Below are 15,860 nucleotides of genomic sequence, written 5' to 3' on the forward strand. Positions count from 1 at the left end.
GACACTCAAAGGATTAAATGTGTATGTAGGTTTTCTTTTGAGGAAGAAGGTAGGATAAGAGTCAGGCTTTTAGGACAGAAGATCTGACCCAAAATAGCAAACAGGGAAAGAGGAACATAAAAGATGGTTTAAGACCCCCATTTCAAGAAGAGGGCCCCCCAAACTTATGTTTCAGATCCTTTTGCCTGGTGCAGAACCTTCTGTCAAAGATGCTTTGGCTATTTTTCTCTCAATACAAAAAGAAGTTTGTAAACAATAAAACCCCAAAAGAACATGGAGAAAGACCAACACATTATATTTACACAAACTAGGCCACCTAGCAATCACCAACTCAGAGACTCAGTAAAGTCCTACAAAGCCCAGACAAATATAATAACTAGAGGGGGGCAGCATCTGGGGGAGACAAGAAACCAGGATCAGACACACACCACCCAATGCGTTCTATTGCATTTATCCCGTTTCAACACAGTGAGGTAGGTTTGCGGTGATCTCACAGCATGTAAACGAAACCCCCTTTCTTTCCTCTTTTAGCTACCTTGACACTACTCATAATTATTGCAGCAGGGCAGGACACTGGCTCTGGGCGCCACATAGAGTCCTTGCTATGGGTCTCCCTGGAAGCCAAGAGTTTTGGAAGGTTAAGGATTTTAGCCCTTTGTTCATATAGCCTTCCTAGTACAGCACAGGGTGGGATAAGGGTACTGGTCTTTGAACTCATCCTTACTCTCCTTTTTTAAAAAAATTTTAAAACAAAAACACATATACACCCTGTTGTACATGGTAGGCCTAGGCTAATCTGGTGAAGGATGGGTCTATAAAGCAAGTTCCATGCCTTAGCATTAGACAACCATCACTTAACTTTGGCTTCCTCTCTGGACCTGTTAACCTGGCCCCCACCTCTCAAACTTCCCTGCACCACTTTTTTTTTGTTTAGACTAATTTCCAGTCTTCCAGTACAAGGAAATCAAGTCATGGGGCAACTCAATTAAAACCTAGTCTCCTATGAAACATTTAAGGTGGAGGGGGTTTCAAGAGGACAGTATAGCAGAAAAGCGAGCTCTAATTGGCAGAAATGAGGTAGTTCAATAGGCTGTGCACTCCAAATGGTTGCTCTCCATGGTGATAAAAACAACAACAAAAATTATTCCTGCTGTGCAGACCTGGAGCTGCTGCCGCCTTATCCCTGAGATTGCTCATGTACCTGAGAACACAGTGCAGGAATGAGGGCCTTAGATTAAAATATACAAAAATACAAAACCAGAATATTTATATTAAGGGGGAAAAAAAAAGTTAAAATGCACAAGATACGTCATTCGCACACAGATAGTGCAGTTGGCATCCTGGAGAAAGTGGGACCCAAGGTGCAGTTATCCAAGGGAGCAAATAAATAAAATCACATTGGCCCAGAAAGAGTGGGAGTGAGCTAGGAGCAGTGGGTCTGCAGCTGTTTCCCCAACCACCCCTTTTGCCTATCCTCACAACCCATGACTTGGGACAGTTTCCAGCACTATATCCCAAGATTGGATTATGAGGAAGGTAACAAGATGTGAAAACCCTGCTTTGCTCCTGAGATTCTCCCACAGAATGTGGTAGTTTGTGGGTTGGGTCCATTCATCTGATCTTCTGTGTTAACTGTTTCATGCCCTGGCAAGGGAAATATTATTACATTTCCTTCTTTGAAAGGAAAACAACCTCCCTATCATCCAGGCCACTTTCAAAAGCTAGAGGTTTTGGGGTGAAGAATCAGATAAAGCACACAGGTTTTAAGGTGGCTTTGCCCCAAAGCCCTTACTTGCATTTCGATAGAGCATGGCTGGAGTTCCTTTGCCTCGCCCCTTCCCCCCACTGAAAGGGAAGATGGGATGATGCAGGGGAACCCCGGCCTGAGAAACTTGGCACTGCCAGCTACCCCCAACCCACCCTTATCCCCACTTTCTCCACTCTGCCGATTGATGCCTGCTCCTTGAACTCCTGATAGCAAAAGAATAGCCCCCACCCGCTATGGCTCAATTCTGGGCCTCTGCAGGGAGCAGGGCAGGGCTGTGGATCTCTTCTTCTTCCTCCCGGAAATAGGCTGGCTTGCCCTGGGAGCTGGGTGCCTGCTGGGCCTTCAGTGGACATGAGGCTACCATATGATTGATGCTTTGGCAGAAGTGGCACTTCTTGGGCTGGGGTGGCAGCTTGCATTCCTTGGCATGATGATCTAGCCCACCACAGTTGTAGCACCTGGTATAAAGCAATGTGGGAAAGGTGAGACAAAGGTATGAGAAGAGGTTAGAGTGCTCCCCAGAGGGAAACCATCTGAGCTTGGGTCCAGGACTGTCACTACCTTCCTTGCCAGAGACCAGTTTCCCCACTTACAGATGAAGAAATAAACTAGATGATCTCTAAGTCATTTCCAAATCTAACTATATGTCATCTTCAGATTCATGTCAATTTGAAAATACTAAGATACTTAGAGTCGAGTCACTGACCCCAACTGCAGACTGCAACTTGGGGAATAGATGGCGGCCTACCATACTCTTAGAAAGAATTTTAGAAAAATCAGATATTGGCTGGGCATGGTGGTGCACACCTGTAAACTCAGTGACTCAGGAGGCTGACGCAGGAGGATCACAAATTTAAAGCCAGCCTCAGTAACTTAGCAAGGTCCTAGGTAAGTTATCAATACCCTATTTCAAAACAAAAAATAAAAAAGATATAATCTGCTCAGAGCTAAGACGTTTTAAACCCAATAGCAAGATTACCAGGGACCATAGGCTTCATTTATCTTTGGCAACCTGATACAAGTGACAGATTGGGAGAACATACCCCCTTATGACCCAGAAGACTACACAAGCTGGCTTCCAAGCCATACCTGTCTCCTTTGGATCTGCGTTTTTGCATGTTCTTCCCTTTTGGCCGCCTCTCACTCCCAATACAGAACACACCACCAGGGCCAGTAACACGGATGGATTCCAGGCCCTTGGCAGACTTCTTAAAGGTAAACTCCACTGCCTCGCCCTCCTTCAGGCTCCGGAAGCCCTCCATATGCAGCTTACTCTGGTAAAGGAAAACATGGTAGATGTTACCATTCATTTCCATTATTACAACAAAAAAACTCAAAAGTGCACAAACCTGTTCCTGCAAGATAGGAAAGCAAGAGTGACAGCATTTCCCCTTAAGCAACAAGAACTAAATACCAAGAATCACCATAAGTAAGAACAACAAAAATCTACATTACATTAACAAAGATTATGATGATAAGTATATGCCAAAACATTGCTTTGCAGCCAATTTAAAGTCCTAAGGGAAAAAAAAGTCTAAATGTAAGCATTTATAAGAAATCAACAAATACAAAATTGAAGAAAATAAAGGTAGCACTATAAAGCCCTTAAACATTTTGTATTCACACAATGCCTCAGTTCTTATATTACCACCAAAAGAATAAGTAACTAGAATATTGGGAACAAAATGCAAAATTAGGCAGTATTTAATATCAAAGCTTTAATGTATGCTTTATTAAAAAATGTTAAGAAGTAATAGCCAACGAGACTTAGACCACCACCCTAGCCACATTCTTCAAGTTTAGCATTACTGAAACTATAATGGGACACATTGAAAAGGGACACTATTTCTTGGTTCAATGCACCAACCAAAGACATATCACTTTAAACTGCTCACTCTGAATCTAACTCTGAGGGAACATCAGACAAACCCAAATAGAGGGATATTCTATACCAGATATACACACTTCAAATATGTCAAGATCATGAAGGAAAAAACAGCAAGAACTGTGTAATTAAATGGAATGCAAGATTCTGGATTTTCCTGGAATAGGAAAAAATTAGGATAACTGACAAAATTTGTATATGGAATATGGATAAATGTCTCAATGTCAAATTTGATTATGATCATTGCACTTAGATGATATAAGAGAATGTCCCTATTCTTAAGAAATACACATGGAAATATTTAAAGACAAAGATGCTGAATACTGCAATTTATGGTTAAAAAAATAACTATTACAGTTTGGCGCAGGGGTGCACACCTTTAATCCCAGGGACTCAGGAGGCTGAGGCAGGAGGATCAAAAGTTTAAGGCCAGGCCTGGCAACTAGTAGGACCCTGTCTCAAACCATTGAGCTCAATCTCTGGTACCAAAAAAAAAAAAAAAAAAAAGTATAAACAAACAAACCTAAAACGGTACAAAGATAAAGAGAATGATAAAGCAAATGGGGCAAAATGTAACTAATTGATAAATCTGGGTAATGGTTATATGGGAACTTTTTATACTATTCTTATATAATCTTTTTCTTTCCTTCTTTCTTTAACCATGGAGACATGCACAGATTTTTAAACATTAACCCAAAATTTTAAAGGTAGAATAACCATGGACTTAGAATAAACTTACAGAATCAAAGACTATATTTTACATGTATATAAACATCAACAAGCCCTCCGTCTCCCTGGTACCTTATTTTTTTTCCTAACATGACAGTAGAGTGTATTTTTATACATAAGTGTTACTCAAAGTTGAAGGATAATGATCCAAGCAGGTCCAATGATCCAAGCATGATCCAAGCACGCAGATGAGAGGATTAAAGTTGAAAGTCACAGCGAGATCCAAGACTATATGGAGAAATCAGTAGGTGAGGAAAACAAGTCAAATTTTGCTGAAACAAATTAATTATCCACTTGGAATTAAACACCTAAATGTCAAGGAAAAATATATATAAAGAAGAACTAGAGGGGCTGGGGATGTGGCTCAAGCGGTAGCGTGCTCGCCTGGCATGCGTGCAGCCCGGGTTCGATCCTCAGCACCACATACAAACAAAGATGTTGTGTCCGCCAAATACTAAAAAATAAATATTAAAAAATTCTCTCTCTCTATCTCTCTCACTCTCTCTTAAAAAAAAAAAAAAAAAAAAGAAGAACTAGAGGGACTGATGTTGTGGCTCAGTGGTAGACCGCTCGCCTACCATGTGTGAGGCCCTGGGTTTGATCCTCAGCACCACATAAATAAACAAAAGAAAGATATTATGTCCAACTACAACTAAAAATTTTAAAATAAATAAATAAAATTTTAAAAAAAATAAAGAAGAACTAGATAAGTATTAGTAGGTTTAATTTTTAGGAAGATTTAGCATGACATATTCGGTATATCATTGGTGTTAAAAATGGTAAATTGCCGAGCACGGTGGCGCATGCCTGTAATCCCAGCCACTAGAGAGGCTGAGACAAGAGGATTGCAGGTTCAAAGCCAGCCTCAGCAAAGGCGAGGCACTAAGCAACTCAATGAGACTCTGCCTCTAAATAAAATACAAAAAATAGGGCTGGGGTTGTGGCTCAGTGGTTCAGTGCCCCTGAGTTCAATCCCTGGTGCCTGCCCCCCAAAAAAGGTAAATAACTTACTACCTAAGGCAAGAGGAACACAAGTTCAAGGTCAGCTTTAGCAACTAGTGAGATCCTGTCTCAAAATTAAGAATAAAAGGGCCATAGATACAGTTATCATTGTGTGCCACCACACCTGGTCCTTCTTGACATATTTGACACAGGTCTGGCTGTTTTACCCTCATAAGATGAAGTTGTAATGAAGACTCTTCTGAGAGGAGAGGGCATGGGGAACAGTTTAATAAAATTTGGTACAGCCACAATAATGAATACCATGCAAGTAAGCCCTGTTGCTCATGTTGGTACATCAGATAATGCCTAGCACATTTTTGGATGAACTAAAGAACAGAGGTAGTTTTTTGTCTCTGTGTTTGTGTTTGTCTCCACTAGTGTGAGATGAATCATATTATTGCTAGGAGTCATGTTGGTTGTTTTGGTGGCTATTTGTTTGGTTTTCTTTGAGATGGGTTCTCACAGCTCAGGCTGGCCTTGAACTTCTGATCCTCATACTCCAACCTCCTGAATAGCTGGGACTATAAACATGTGCCCAAACACCTGGCAATAAGGAGGCAATTTTAATTATTTGACTTAAAGTGAGCAGATAACAGTATTTTTTTTTAAGAGACAGAATTTTTTAATATTTATTTTTTAGTTTTCGGCAGACACAACATTTTTGTTTGGAAGTAGTGCTGAGGATCGAACCCGGGCTGCACACATGCCAGGCGAGCGCACGACCGCTTCAGCCACATCCCCAGCCCCAGATAACAGTATTAAAAAGCAATATTTAGAACAGTTTGTATGGAATAATCCCATGAAAATATGCATGTTTCTACCAAAACTGAAAAAAACCCTGACACTTGCAAAACAAGCATTAGAAGAACCCAGAGTTCCTGACTTAAAACTCAGTTACTACCATGCCACTTATACATCAATACCACATTAGTAGAGGTGACAGTATCTCCCATGCGCTCTCCAGAAGAGTCTTCATTAAAACTTATTAGGGTAAAACAACCAGAGTGTATCAAATATGTCAAGAAGGACCAGGTGTGGTAGCACACATGGTAAATGTATCTATGGCCCTTTTATTTTTAATTTTGTGGCAGGATCTCACTAGTTGCTAAAACTGACCTTGAACTTGTGTTCCTCTTGCCTCAGCTTCCCAGTTTCTGGGATTACAGATGTATACACCCCCACATGTGGCTAACTTACTTCTACCAAGGGTACTGGTCACGAACAAACGCTTAGGAGCCATCCACATCCTGCTTTATGAAATGCTGTCCTTCCAGTTACTGGTTCTGTGACCTTTTATCAGTCACTCACATCTGAGCCTCAGATCCAGAAAATGAAAAAAAACAGTGCCTTTCTTTCAACTTCATAGGCTCTAATGAAAATTATATGGAAATATCAAGTATGCAGTAAATACTTTATGTATTATTATTTGTAACTATCCCATCATAGAAATATTCCAAAGCTACAGGATTCTTGTAGCTTTTTTCCCCTGGAGAGGAATAAGGATGCTAGGGAGTGAACCCAGGGCTTCTGCACATGCTAGGCATGTGATCTACCACTGAAATACATCCCAAACACCCCCTTCACTTGTTTTTATCCTCAGGGGAACATCCAGGGATATAATGCCTCCCAACACACAGCCCCAGCTTGATGTGGACACAGGGCAAGAGCATTCAAACAGGAAATAAAAACACCTCAGTGGCCAAAGGACCTGTCCTCTTCCCTGTTGCACAGAAATTTAACCTTTGATTGGACTTGTCTATCACTGAGCCAGGACAAGAGATAAGTCAGTGAATTGGAAGGTATTCAAGGAAAAAGACTAGCCTTCTCTCCAGATAATTCCAGCTGTGATCCAGCAATGAGTGGTTAAAAACAAGGATTAAAAGTCTGAGATAATTCACCCTCCTTTCCATACTAATTTATAAAATGGAGCATAAACTTAATTTTATGGTGGAACCATGAGGTTTTATGCATGAAAAGTAGTTAACACTTAGCCTCCTAACACACATAAATCCTGGGTGAGTGGCAATTACCCACCTCTTCAGGCTGGTTGGGGGCAGGGTAACAGGGAGAACCAAGTGTCAAGAGACTCAAAATGAACTCACTAACCATCTATGGAAACCAGAAAAATATCTCTTCCGCAAGCTCCAGTTTACTGAATCACTTTTAGAAGCAAGGGGGTACCATACATGGGGACAGGCACTATAAGATTAAGTCCTCCTAGGTCTAGTCATCACTGGAAGACTTGAGGTCTGTTAAGAAGACTTACAAAGAGTACAAAACACCCCTGCAGGCACCTCAACCTAACCGGCTGGCCAAGATTTAAACTGGTGGTCTCCAGGGGTGGCTCCCTGCCCCCCTCCCCTGTTCCTTTCCAAAACACATAGTTTGAATTCCTCTCTTATCAGATAGGTATTCGGAGGCATGCAGCCCAACAGAGCCAGCCTCCCAGGGCCTGAATCTGAAAGGAGCCTGAAATTCTTGTACTACCCCCAACCACACACAAAGCAAGGCCCCGCCCTCTCCCCATCCCCTCCAAAGAGAAAAGGCCTTGGGGGGAGGGGCATGGCCTGAGCTCCCCCAATAGAGCCCAGCCCCAGGAAACAAAGAGTTGACACTGGTTGGTTCTGGTGGTCAGATTCCTGGAGTTCCAAGGAGCAGATCCCCAGTATGCTCTCCCCTTCCCCCACATTCGACAGGATCAGTTCTTCCCTTCCTCTCCAGGTTGGGGTTATGGTCACAGTAGGGAAAACAGATACAGAAACACTTCTCTTCCCCAGTCAGTCTTGCCAAATGTGCCGAAGTCAAATCCAGTAGCCATCTTCCCTTCTCAGGCCTGCCCACTCCATATCTCCTAGGTCTAACTAAAAAGAGGATATCCCCACCACCACCAACAGGATGCCTTCAGTCAGATCTTTCCTGCTAGAATCTTAATTATTCATTCAGACAAATATTTTAAAGGGGAGAAGTTGAGAAAGACAGGAATCCCATCTTCCTTTCCCAATTTGTTCAAGTTAGGAAGTGGGCAGCCTGCCTGGGCGCACTGCTCAGGCTGCCTTGGTAGGTAGAGGCACTTGCAGCAAACATCTCTATTTGGTAGCAAGGTATGATTTCCCTCCACTAGTGGTACTTCCACCTTCTGCTCCCTTCTTAATACCTCATTGACTGCCTCTCCCCTCTTCCCCCACAAACATCCATCACCCCTTTCCAGGAACAGCTTCTGCCAACATGTAGAGATATGAAGCTTGGGGGTCACTCATTAAATATGAATTTTAAAAGTTTAAGGCTCTGGGCTGGGGGTATAGTTCAGTTGGTAGAGTGCTTGCCTTGCATGTATAAGGCCCTGAGTTCAATCCCTAAAAAAAAAAAAAAAGAAAAAAAGAGAGACACAAATCAGGTTCCTTCCAACTGGATCACTGCTGATCTTAGTCATATTGTTTCTTCCCACATAAATTGCAAGTCAGAATTTCAGGGTACTTGCTCTAGCTCATGGAGCCCAAAACAGGGGTTCTTGGCTCTCCTGCAACCCCCAGAGTCACTCCAGTTCAAAGTTCTCCAGTATATGTCCCTACCCTCAGATCTAGGTTTCCAGCAGTACACGAATATTTGTTGAACAAATTAAGTTCTCTAATATCCAAAATAACTGTTATTAATTAATGCTTACCATAGGTTAAGCACTTAACCCCCATATCAAATTCATGTGGCAAGCTATGACCCCCATGTTACAGTTCACATGGAAACAGAGGGGTTAATACACACCCTGAGAAAAGTCATAGTGAAAGGCAAGAGCTGGGCTGATTGCAAACAGCCTGTTAGCCAGCATGACCTGATATAATGCAAATCACAGATCTCATTTTAAACTCTAATAGAATAATGCCTGTAAATCCCAGCAACTTGTAAAGCCAAGGCAGAAGGATTGCAAGTTCAAGATCAGCCTCAGGAATTTTTAGAGAGACCCTGTCTGAAAAAAGGGCTTGGGATGTAGCTTAGTGGTAGAGTACATCCCTGGATTCAATACCCAGAATCACACACACAAAAAGAAGCAAAGCACATAAAAGTAATTTTAATAACTAAGCCCTGTCCTATCAGAGCTCTCCTTGAGCTTCATTTCTGGAAGTAGAGTTTTGTAGAGGTTAGAAACCCAATCAGTTCACCAAGAAACCAGTTTATTTGGAGAAGGATGGAAAAAAAGATGATCAGAACCAAAAGCTGCTACCAACACCCTGCCTTAGGGCGGCCAGGCTCACTGGCTTCTGTCGATACTTCTCCACCAGATGGTGCTACGCACCAGCATGTGCGGGAGCCTAGGCTGAGGAGACTGAAGGGTTCTGAACTGTGAACATGTGTGTGTGTAGATCTACCTCCTGAGCTCCTTATTGTGCTCATCTTGCCTTCCTCCATCCTTAAGATGAAGGATTTGCAAGGATAGGGTGCTTATTTTGAACTCACCCCACCTCCACCTTGCTTAAGGAATTCAGTGTGGAAATAAAAAGGTTCCTGGGGTTTTATGCCAAAAACCCAGTTCTTGTACACTGCTGTATAGAAGAGTCATCTCCCTTCTTGGACTTTGGTTTCCTGTCTGAATTCAGAAACTCCAACCTAAGATGCTAAAAATTACATACTATTCTTGGAAGTTTCCTCCTTCTCCCCCAACTCCTTCCACCCCTCAGACCAGTGCTACACAAAATTATTGTTCATATCTTCTGCAAGAAGGGAGGCGTGGTTGTACCCAGAGCAGTTCCTCCATAAAACATAGTAATTCCAGAGGCTTGGGAGGCTGAGACAGGAGGATCCTGAGTTCAAAGCGGGCTTCAGCAAAGGCGAGGCGTTAAGCAACTCAGTGAGACCCTGTCTCTTAAAAAAAATAAAACATGGATTCCAGTAGGGTAAGTAGGTGGTTGATTAGAAATGTTTGAGGAACAATGCCCCAGTAAAAGTCACTAAAAACCCCTTATGGGATGGGCAATAGTGTCACAAACCAACAAGTAGAAGCTTTCATCAAATAGATGCTCTGCTCAGGATGGTGGTATAGACTTTACATGGGACATTGTCTAGAAAGTATGTCTACTCAGAAAGAGAAGGATCCCAGAAGATTCTGCGATGCCCAAATTAACACATGGACTTCTTACCAGTGTTCTGAAAAACCAAGGTGATTTATTTTTAACCTGTCTTTTCCCATTAAAATGGAATGTAGCTGGGTGGTAGACACTTGCCTAGCAAACACAAGGCCTGAGTTCCATTCCCAGTACTGGGTTGGGGGGAAAAAAAAAGATGGGAAAGAATCAATTAATGACGCCACGGAACTTGTGCTCAAGACTCCTTTACTTTTTCATATTCACTCATACACTTGGACCCAGACAGCCAAGTTCCTCTTTTCAAAGAGCTTACACATTGGTTAAGAGTATAAGAGAAATGCATCAATAACTAGAAATGAAGCAAGGAATCAAAGGTGCAAAGTTAAAAAACCAGGCGGCTTTGAAAGAGCCCATGTGCCCTTTGAACCCAATAGTTCTAACCCAGACCCTGACAGAGATTGCTCTCACCAACCCTCAATTTTCTTCCAAAAAAGCAGGCCATGAGGTTTCCTTGATCAACTATGTGCTTTTCTTTTTGCTGCTCAGCCTTCTAATACAGCATTTTAGCTACCAGGGTACTTAGACACTATGGAAAAGACATTTTTTTCCTCACTTAAAGAATTTCTACAAATCTTGGTAGCTTGGGTTTTGAACCACTGGAAACATGAGTTAAGCCAGAACTCTTAAAATGGCCACAGGGATTTTAGCATTCTTGGTGAATCTCCAGGAAATAGGAAACAGTTTAGCTCTTTCTTGCTCTGTTGCTCTGCTTTCTCTTTAGAATGGTTTCTCAACTGGAGGTGATTCTACCTCCCAGGGGCTATTTGGCAATATCTGGAGACATTTTGGTTGTCACAACTGAAGGGTACAACTGGCTTCTAAGGTACAGAAGCCAGAATCTTGCTATATTTCCTATAATGAACAAATAAACCCCACAATGAGAAATTACCCTGCTCAAAATACATTAATAGTGTTGAGGTCAAGAAACCTTGATTGAAACTTGATTTAAGGGCTTGAAGTTTACCATTATTATGATTCTTACATTCCCCTAATGCCACAGATTCCAGAGATTTTCTAGATCCAATGACCTGTAGCTGATAAAAGGGGTGTCACAAAAATCTCTTTTTTGAGTAGGGGAGCCACAGATAAGCTTTTTCTCACACACATTTACTCCAAGGGTACATAATAAAGTATGTGGAAGGGAGTATAAGAATAATAGTTAAAAGGATGTTAGAAGGGCTTATAATCCCCTCTTCCTGGCAAATGCTACCTTAGGACCATTGTCCTTACCGTTTCACCCTAACCCCAGGATGCCCCAAAACAACAGCTAAAGATTTCTGATCCTCTCCATTTCAGTAACTTTCCTCCCCCAGCAAACAATTTTTAGAGGTTATCCAGCAACTACAAATTTCCTCTGCCATTAGATTTCCAGAGAGGGATTTCAAATTACTAGCCTAACTTACTAAGGTGCAGTCTGTGGACCAGCCCAAACCCCAGAGGCAAAATAAAGACCAGTTATTGTCCTTTTTGACCACCATTGGGAGAGTGGAGATTAGGGGACAGATTCTTGATTCTTTATTCCAGCTCAGCTCCCTCCTGATAACTCATTCAGCTCTTGGTTCCCTGGATGTTCCAACACCTTGAAGTCCAGAGTGTCTCCAAGCTGGCCCCTGCTGTCTTCCATGATATCCAATAATTTTCCAATTGTTCTGGATCCTAAGGATAAGTCTGCTGAGGCACAGATTTCCAATTGATGAGTAAGGAAATCCAGATCAGGGAATACATTCCCTTCAGTCCCTCCCTACTAAGCAGCCTTGAGGGGAGACAAGAAAATGTTGGATCTGACTCTTTTATTTCAGCCTCCCAAAATTGGGGAAGCTGTCCAGTCTGTCCCCATACCAGGAAAGATTTTAATCTCTTTGTGATCAGATAAATGGGAGAGTGGGGGAGGCTTGCCACCCTGCTGAGGAGGGCCATTCAAAGCTGGTTCCTGTAATAAAGTGATTTAATAGATCTAAAGAGGCCAATTCCCTTCTTTCTTCCACAATTACTTCCTGTGGGTTATCATTCACATATGTAAATGAGGAGGGGGCAAAGCCACCAGCCAGATACTAGCTATCTAATGTTGGGGGGCCGTGAAGAAAGGGGCTGCAAAAGGGTAGTTAAGCTTCCTCCTGCAGGTCCTTTTGGCAAATGTTCTAGAAGCCCAGTGACCCTATGGTACTAACAGCTAACAGTAACCAGTGGGTCCCTATTTCCCTGAATCCTCTATCTTCATAGTTTCCCCTACTCTACCTCCTCACTCATGACTGGAGACTTCTCTACTGCCTCCAACCGTCCACCCAGCATCTCCCTTCCCTACCCCTCCCCCTCCAGAATGCCATCCCTCAGGCTCCAACCCTTAATCCCCACATCCTCCTTTCCCCTCCCCCATGGCTCCTAAAGCCAACCTCCCTGAAGTAACCCCTCCCTGCCCGGCCTGGGTGTCAACCCACAGGGCCAGGGATTAGCAATTTTTTGTTTCCAAATAGTCCCAACCAAAGATGGAATGGGCACATGCAACAACTTCTTTTACTCCTAAGCTGGTGGCCCAGGATCCCTGCAATACCTCTAGGATATTATGGGAAGAGAAGCCTGGGAGGAGGGAGACCAAAGTCTTTGGCTCTTGTTTGAGGCTAGGAATGTTAGGACAGCAATCAATGGCTGTCTGGGGCCATAAATGCCAAACTGAGGAGAATAGGTCCAGAGGCCAGCCTCCCTCCACCCCCTGACCTGCGACACTGAATTTCACCCCATACTGTGCTGTCCTGCTTTAACTGAGAACTTGGGGTTGCACCGACCCAACTCTCTCCTAGCCCGTCCCAGGAATGTAAAAGCCTGGGCTCCTTAAGGTTTTCCTTCCTGGCAGGAGTTGGACAGCAAAGCCCTTAGTCCTGAACTGTAACGAATCTTCTAAAGGAGCTTTCAAGACCCCAGATGGATCCTTCAGGAATTTGTGAAACCTACCCAGGCCTCAGGGCCTGAGTTTTCCGATGACCTCTCATGAGGTCGGCTTTAAACAGGGGACGCGGCTGATTTCTCAGCTTTACGCCTTTGGGTCTGGTAACCAGTTCCCTTCATTCTCTCCCGCCCTCCGAGCTACATTCAGACGTTAAAGGCGCTGGGCGCCCGGCTCAGGCCCGGCATGTGCTTTCCTGGCCGGCCTGCTCGCCCTCCCCCCACCCGCAAGCACAATACAACCTTAGTTTCTGCCACATGGGGTCACCTCTCTGCCCCCTGCCCTCTTCCCAGGGGAAAGAGGTAATAGACACGTGGTAAGCCGGAGGGGTTCCCGGAAGGGGGCGGGGGTACTGATAATCAGTGCTTGCATCCCCCTCTCGCCAGGTTGTAGTAAATGGGGCCTTAGAATTGGGGTGCATGGGCAAAGATGGGGTCACACAATGAGTCCTTGATCTTCAATCCAACAGCCGAGCTTGTCCGCCCACCCACGGATATGCGCTCCTAGTTCCCCTTTTCCACAGCAAAGTTACCAGAATCAGTCTCACCTGGTGCACAAAGACGTCCACTGGGGGGTCGAGCGCGACCCCGGCGCGGGCGGTCATGGACAGGAAGCCGAACCCCATGCGCACGTTGAACCACTTACAGATGCCGGCACCGTGCAGCAACTGCGGCTCGTCTGCTGCCCGGGCCGCGTCCGCCGGCGCCTCCTCGGGCGCCTTCTCCGCCGCTTTGGTGCAGCCACCTGGAGATAGGAAGGGCCAGTCGCTCAGTTGGAGGGCCACGAAGGGCCCTCTCTGGACCTAGCCGGGAGACCCCAGTGTCCAGCCTGCGGTGTACACCAGGAGGGGGCATGCCGAGAAAAAACCTGTCCCGGCCACCACCCGCGCTCCAAAGCTTACACCGAGGCCAGAGGTGCCCCGAAAGTTTTGCTCCTGTTCCCACAGCACGTTGCCGGGGGACACACGGTCCGACAGGCCCCTCCTCTTCTCTCCCTCCGCCCCCGCAGGTTCGGCGCGCACGCCACTGGGACTCCGGGGTTCTTTACTCCCGAGATGGCCCCGTGAAGCAGGAAACCGCACCGACTTGGGGTACTACGGGCAGCCCGAAGGATACTTCCCCACCTCCCTTCTACGTGGCTCCTGGGCGCCCTGCACCCTAAGGTGTCCCCGCTAAGTCCCGAGCTCGAACCTGCAAACTGCTGGTTGGACACCGAGCCCATGGTCGTCTGCTGAGCCCGTGGCCCCGGGCCCCTAGTCGGGCGGCTGCTGGCCCCAGAGAAGTCCGCAGGCAAAGGGGTGGTTCGGAGAAGAGGCTGCTACATCTTCCCCCGCACAATAGCGGTGGGAGGGCCCACGGCTTTTCAAAGGCTCCCAAATTCTAAAAGACAATGACCCAACCCCCCGCGGGCAGCCCCCTCCCCTCCCCTCCTTCTTCTCTCCCCTCCCTTTCCCTCTGGCTCCGATTCTGGCCCTCCCCCAACGCTCTGGTCTCTGACACCTCTGGGGTGTCCCTTCTCAGAACCTTGAGGTTTGATACCCCCTCCATATACACACATCTGGAGATGGGGGTCGTCTGCCCTGGAAATCTTGCGTACCCCAGAATTTGGGATCCTGCACTTTAAGGACTCAGTGGGGTCCCCAAAGCAGATACAGGTAGGGGACATGGGGGGCTAGTTTTAAAACCATGTGACTGCTCCCACACACACACTCACACACCACCCCCACCCCCCACGCAGATAATTATACATTCCAGAGAGTTGGGGGAGGGAGGTGTGAGCCTGGTGGCGCTGGCCAATCAGAAACACAAACCACCTGTCAAGGGAGAAATGGATGAGCCCTCCCCCTCCCCCAGTCCTTGAGCGCCCCTCCCCCCTTCCCCCTTAGGCCTCTGAACTGACCCGGCTGCTTGGCGCTGACCCGCTCTCACCCCCCACCCCCGTGTGCTTAGATAGACCTGGAGTTCTGGACACTAGGAAGTCGGGGATGGGGGAGCAGGGCAGAGGCTGTAGATCCCGCAGCGCGGATCTCCTGTCCTGACCAAGGCGCTGCCTATCAAAGTCAGCCTGCGGCTCACTACAACTAAACGTCTCTGCCTCCTGGAGTTTCGGACTCGAGGAGTTTTCTGGATCTCCCCAACTAAAAGAGAGAAAGCGCTCCTAATTGATGCGGTGTAAAGAACCCTTCCTTCTTTCCTCCTTTCCAAATCAAGTGTCTCATGTTGTTTTCAGGTAGAGCTCCCAGCGAGAGCGGGAGGAACCCAAAGGGCCTGGAAGTGTGTCCCTCTCTCACCAGTGCCCTCCCACCCCGTCCCCACCCCACCCCCATGCCTTTCCATCCACTGCAGGGAGAGGGGCTGAGTGGGTTGCTGGGTGGAGGCACTACCTCCAGGACTCCCGACACTCTGA

The 15,860-nt window shown here is 45.5% G+C and overlaps 1 protein-coding gene across 1 annotated transcript; it reads right to left on the minus strand.

The window, feature by feature from the left end:
- Positions 1-2,001: 2,001 nt before the first annotated feature.
- On the minus strand, positions 2,002-14,675 carry Lin28a (lin-28 homolog A). The gene is made up of 4 exons (XM_046468384.2): positions 14,645-14,675; positions 14,002-14,198; positions 2,858-3,042; positions 2,002-2,226 (listed from the first exon to the last, which is right to left on the minus strand). The coding sequence occupies exons 1-4, from the start codon at positions 14,673-14,675 to the stop codon at positions 2,007-2,009; spliced, it is 633 nt and encodes a 210-aa protein (XP_046324340.1). The 3' UTR covers positions 2,002-2,006.
- Between the last annotated feature and the right edge of the window lie 1,185 nt (positions 14,676-15,860).

Source organism: Marmota monax, unplaced genomic scaffold (assembly GCF_021218885.2).
Source record: "Marmota monax isolate L192 unplaced genomic scaffold, Marmota_monax_Labrador192_F-V1.1 WCK01_AAM20220418_F8-fsc00008, whole genome shotgun sequence".
Classification (NCBI taxonomy): domain Eukaryota; kingdom Metazoa; phylum Chordata; class Mammalia; order Rodentia; family Sciuridae; genus Marmota; species Marmota monax.